This window comes from Solanum stenotomum, unplaced genomic scaffold (genome assembly GCF_019186545.1).
Source record: "Solanum stenotomum isolate F172 unplaced genomic scaffold, ASM1918654v1 scaffold17555, whole genome shotgun sequence".
Lineage (NCBI taxonomy): Eukaryota > Viridiplantae > Streptophyta > Magnoliopsida > Solanales > Solanaceae > Solanum > Solanum stenotomum.
In genome coordinates, this window is record NW_026024612.1 from 147218 (window position 1) to 153479 (window position 6262).

The 6262-nt window shown below is 40.4% G+C and overlaps 1 protein-coding gene across 1 annotated transcript in view; it reads right to left on the reverse strand.

Annotated features, from left to right (window-relative positions):
- Positions 1–6262, reverse strand: part of LOC125850559 (small RNA degrading nuclease 5) — a 24230-nt gene that overhangs the window by 3182 nt on the left and 14786 nt on the right. Inside the window, exons 12-13 of the mRNA XM_049530420.1 lie at positions 3952–4139; positions 3561–3856 (exon numbers count right to left, since the gene is read on the reverse strand). Of these exons, the coding sequence (XP_049386377.1) occupies positions 3561–3856; positions 3952–4139 (484 nt within the window). The remainder of the gene's footprint in view (positions 1–3560; positions 3857–3951; positions 4140–6262) is intronic.

Consider the following 6262-nt stretch of genomic DNA (forward strand, 5'->3'; position numbering starts at 1 on the left):
GGACAAAGACGACACAAATGCATAATGGGGTGATGATAGACGATGATAACTTAAGAAGGTATAATGTGGGTTAGTATTTCGAGTGGATCGTATACCTTTTTGAAGTGCAAGCGGTTGGCTAGGAGGAGGCAAGTCCGCAATAGGAGCAGGGTCCGACACATGACATGAATCATCTGGGACTAGGGTTGGACGTGGACGACGATGATAAGTTAGTAGTGGTGGCACTACAACTGGAGATGTAGAAGTAACCGTAGATTCCTCAAAGGTTGGCACAGGTAAAACCTGAGGTATGGGTAAGACCATAGAGACATCAGGATGATCAGAAGATGTATAGTAAGGTTGAGACTCAAAAAATGTAACATCAGCGGACATAAGGTATCGATGAAGATCATGTGAATAACAACGATACCCTTTTTGGACTCGAGAGTAACCAAGAAAGATACATTTGAGGGCACGAGGAGCTAATTTATCTTTTCCTGGGGCTAAGTTATGAACAAAGCATGTGCTCCCAAAGACACGAGGAGGGATAGGATAGAGATATGACTGAGGAAACAGTATGGAATGGGGAACCTGATTCTGAATAGAAGAAAAGGGCATTCTATTTATCAAATAACAAGACGTAAGAACTGCATCTCCCCAAAAACGCAGTGGAACATTGGATTCAAGGAGAAGAGTACGAGCGGTCTCAATAAGATGCCGATTTTTTCTTTCAACTACACCATTTTGTTGAGGGGTATATGGACAAGTAGTCTAGTGAATAATGCCTTGGTGAGTCATAAACTCCTGAAATTGGGAGGATAAGTATTCTAAGGCATTATCACTACGAAAAGTACGAATAGAAACACCAAACTGATTTTGTATTTTAGCAAAGAAACTTTTGAAAATAGAAAATAACTCAGAACGATCTTTCATTAAGAAAACCCAAGTACATTTTGAATAATCATCAATGAAACTAACAAAATAACGAAATCCTAAGGTGGAACTGACTCTACTAGGACCCCAAATATCAGAATGAACTAATGAAAAAATAGACTCTGAACGACTCTCAGTACTACGAGAAAACGTAGCACGAGTGTGTTTCCCAAGTTGACACGACTCACAATCTAATGTGGATAAACTAGACAAACTAGGCACCATCTTTTGCAGTTTGGATAGACTCGGATGTCCCAAACGTTTGTGAATTAAATCTGGGGAATCTGTAATGGAGCATGCTGCTATGGAATTTGAAGAGGTAAGATAGTAAAGGCCTTGTGATTCATGTCCTGTTCCAATCATTTGTCCCGTACTGCGGTCCTGCATGAGAAAAAAATCATCGAAAAAAGTTATGCTACAATGTAGGGCTTTCGTCAAACGACTAACAGATGCTAGATTAAAAGGAGAACCAGGGACATAAAGAACAGAGTCTAGGGTGACAGAAGATAGGGGTTTGGCTTTTCCAACCCCTTTTGGTTTGGTTTGGATCACATTGGCTAAAGTAATAGCTGGAAGAGATTGTGAATAAACAATATCGGATAAAAGTGATTTATTACCAGAGATATGATCAGAAGCCCCAGAGTCCATGACCCATGTTCCAAGAGTACTAGATTGCGACACACAAGCAAAAGAATTACCCGCAACAGAGACATCAGGTTGTGCAACCGAAACTACTTGTGGAGACGTTTGCTTATTTGCACGATACTGAAGGAACTCATCATATTCTGTCTGAGCAATATGAGCATTATTGGATGGTTGATTAGGTTGAGCACCATATGCTACTGGTGGAGATGTCTGTTTACTTGCGCGATTTCGAAGGAACTCATTATATTCCTTTAGAACAATAGGATCATAACTGGGTGGTGGACCATGCAAAATATAACATATATCACGAGTGTGTCCAGGCTTATGACAATGACTACACTTGGATCGAGGTTTCCCAAAACGCCCTCCCCCTCGCCGATTCTCCATAGATTGATATGTACGCTTTTCAAAGGTTTGAGATGCGAGAATAGATGAGTCAACAGTGGGTGATGAAACTACCTTGTGACTGGGAGGTGCCGCAAGACGAAGGAGACGAGAGAATAATTCATCGATTGTAGGAACTGTAGGGCTAGCTAAAATCTGATCACGTACAGAATCATGATCAGGAGGAAGTCCAGCAAGAGTAAGAACTAGAAACAATGTTTGTCTGTGTTCTTGTTGTTTTTCCACATTCGTAGTAACTGGCATTAATGTGTCAAATTCCTCCATGACTGCCTGTACCTGTCCCAAGTAAGTAGACATATCGGATTCTTGTTTCTTTAAGTTGGTCAATCGAGATATCACATCATAGAATCGAGATATGTCATTAGTGTATAAAGCACGAGCCTTTTCCCAAACTGTATAACACGTCTGGAATGGGCGAAACAAGGGCATCAACTTGGAATCAATAGAACGCCATAGGAGACTACATAATTGAGCATCTACTTTCTCCCATTGTGCTTTGGCTTTTCCATCTTCCTCACTAGTCTTTGCCTTTACATCTACCTCATAAGCCTTGTTCATTAAGTGATCTTGGACACCTTGACCCTTGCACCACAGCTCAACCGAGGAAGCCCAAGATAAATAGTTTGAACTTCCCAATAAAAGTTCTGAAGTGATTATAGGGCTAGAACTTCCAATCCCCATATTTTTGGAACCAAAAACATCACACCCAAAAGACATTATGCTAAATTTGTCTCGGAAAATTCAAATCTCAAAGAAAAGTCGCCGGAAACTGCCCGGAAATAGCCGGAACCCTAATTCCGGCGATCGGATCTGGTCAAAAACAGTATGGGCCTGGTCGGAATGGCTGGACGACCCCAACTGTCAAAAAAAATCTCAAAAAATATGATCAGAAAAGGTCTCACGCGCCGGCGCGTGAGACAGAACTCGCCGGAAACTGCCACCTCCGATCGGCGCGTGAGAGCGCGTGGGGTGGTGTTTTCCGGTGGTTTTGGCTGGGGTTTGGTCGCGGGGGCTTTCCGAGCCTCGTGGTGGTGTTGGTTTTCGCACAACACCCACAGAAAGAAAAAAGAATAACAAAATCAGACCCAACAGTCACCGGAAATTGACAGAGACATACGGTGACTTGTTTGTTCTCACCAATGCCCTGATACCATGTGAGAAATATATATGAAAAATATTATTGAATTGTGTGTCTAAATAGTTACATTGAGACCCTATTTATAGACATTACATTGGAATCCTTTTCCAACTAGGATTCCTATTCTTATTCCTATTCCTATTCCTATTCCTATTTCTATTCTAAGTAGGAAATACTTATTTCTATTCTAACAGACATGAACTATGACCTTGGATTCATGAAATCAGCGTGAATAAAGAAGCACTTTTTCATGCAAGTTGATGCTAAACTATGATAAATTAACTTTTATATTCCTATACATGAATGATTCTCAATTTTGTCAATAAATGTCATTTAGCTATCAAAAATTATGAGGGATGTCCCAAAATTTAGACAAGGCCAGCCATCCGAATATAGAGGCTAAACTAAATCTTGACTCTAAAACCCAGTAAATGACTAACATTGTTTAGTTAAAAGGTACCTTTGAACTATTGCAGTGTTTCCATGACCAGTGCAAATAATAAGCATAGCATTTAGAGGAAGATTGGAGTAAATGCTCCTGACTCTGCGATTCATGCGGCCTAATATATCCTTCAGTTCGGGAGTGACATCAAATTTGATGCTTTTTCTGGAATTAGACTGTTTCTCACATGTCATCAATGCTATCATTTCTGCTAATTTTTTATTTAGCTCCTCAGAGTCATCTGCTTGCTTCCTCAAATATGCATATAGCTCTGCAAATTGCGTCCAGATAAACTGTACCTTATCATTTCTGACCTATCAAGAGAAGTGATGCCAGTATAGTGAGAGCTTTCAGATTCTTAATCAGTCTGCTTTTGAACAATATAACAAATTAGATTCTTTTGACTCACCTCTTTAATGGCTTTTGAAAGAGCTTCATCGTCAGATGATACTGGAATTGTATGGGACAATTCAGCAGCATATCTCCTTGCTATGGATATATTATCAATGATTGAGGATCCTTTGCCAGAGTCACTCAGAACTGAAAGAAGCTTCCGCCGCAATAATTGTTGAGAAGGAGGTATGCCAAAATCAGGCCCTAGTTCAGGAAGTTACAGCCCAATGAAGTCTAGGATGCATTGATCCAAAAAGCAAAATGAAAATATTTGGTGATCCATAATAAGCAACATAAATAGCACAAAAAGAACTCCATTTTGAGGACAAAAGAAAAGAAAATGAAGGTAAACAAGGATTGGAGAAAGAAAGCACAAGAATGGTGTTGCTTGTATATCTGGTGTTAATATAATGTACTCATAAAGTTTTAACTACAGGTTGCCTCCAATTTACATAGAAGCTTCGTTTTTTTATATCATTGGGTGTGGTGCAATTAGTCTAAGAGCACTAACTATTATGCAAACGACTGATACGCTGGGGGGTAGGTATAAATGTGTTTAGCATGCATCATTGCATCTATGTTATAGTGAGGCTAAGAGCAGCATTAATTTTCTATAGGCAATACCAATTAGTTGAGATTACACACCCCTCTTACACATCTTAACTTGAAATTCCGTAGCTAGTACCCCACCACCACCGCAAATTTTGACACGTAGCAAACGTTTTTTTTCAACATTTCTAACACATGAAGAGGTTTAACTTAAAAAAGATTGACAAAATGGATGGTCAGATTTAATCAAATGATCCAACAGTCTAAATATTTTTCATCTTATTTTTTTTTTTTTTTTTGATGGCAAGGAAAACCCGCAGCCGCTACCCTTTGGGTGCGCACAGGGTAAAACCCCCGCTCCTATGCAATAGCTCGCAAACCACATAGGAGAGGTAACCCGCACTAGGCAAGCCTGGTGCGACGAGCTCGACCCAGAAGGCAAATCCCTTGCTTTCGCTGGCAAGGGGTTTCGAACTTGAGACCTCCAACATGGAAGTCCCAAGTCCCAACCTTATTATTTATTATTCATTTTCTTTGTTTTTAATCTTCCTTTTTTACAGCCCAACCACCTCCACCACCACCACCCCTTGACAAAACACATCCTCCCACTCCCCACTTTTCTCTAAAGAACACCCACCAACTGAAAGATACACAGGATTCCGCTATCATCTCTCTTGTCCTTGATGCCATGGACTGTGTTACCACAGAAATTTTTGATGTTGATATCAGAATTCCCAATGGAATTGCAAGGTTTATTAAGGATTAATTTAGTTGGGAAAGTTAAGCCACTATGGCTCTTAAGATCAATATCCAATCTGAAGAGTTGTCTCTTAATCCGTGTATTGTAGAGACACGGGTGAGGAATGGCAGAGGCTTGTCCAATAGTGGAGCAAATCCCAGATGAAGATATCACAGAACTTGAGGACATCATCAATGCAGTTTTTGACAAGTCCCAAAAGGGGAATGAAATGGCAGCACCAGTAAATGAGACTAGAGCCATTGTGATGCACGAGTCTCGGAGAAAAGAGGGACTCTAAAAGCAAGTTAAGGACGATAATTACAGTTTGCTGGAAGACGTCAGATGAACCTGGTGCAGAAGGAAGAAAATGGTGCTCTTCTGCTACAGTAAAAACTACACCGAGAAACAACCCTTTTCCGGCTTCTATGGCATCAGCTAGTGATGGGAGCTGTTGGAGGGGATCAAAGAGAAGGGTGTCTTGGGGTCTGTAATAGTGGTCAAATAATAGTCCAGCAGTCTGACGGCGACTTGAGGGGTGGTTGGAGAAACGAGTGGTGGTAATCTTCTTTTTTGTGATTTCCTTTTTTTTTTTTTTTGAAACTGGTAAGGTTGTATTCTTCAGCATTAAGGGCATGCTGGCCACCACCAAAAAGTGTCAATTACAAACTTCCTATCAAATCTACAATCTGATCTGTATCTACTATACACAACTGTTTACACCAAAAAAGTAGAGATACTATACAATTCCATTTGACCTTGTGTATGGAATTGGATCTATTGTCAAAACATCTACTGTTCCTTTCCTTCCAGATTGACCACCATATACATGATGGTATTAACCTCCACCATCTCTTCTGGCTCTTGGTACCCCCTCTCCTTACCCAGCTCTTCAACACGTTTGATGTACGTTCTGGCATTGTCCAATTCAGATTTGAGATGCTAAGGAACAAATTCCAGATTTGAGCAGTGTAATTACAGTGCAAGAAGAGGTGGCTGTTAGTTTCACTTGTCAAATTGCATAAAAAACACCTAGGGACCA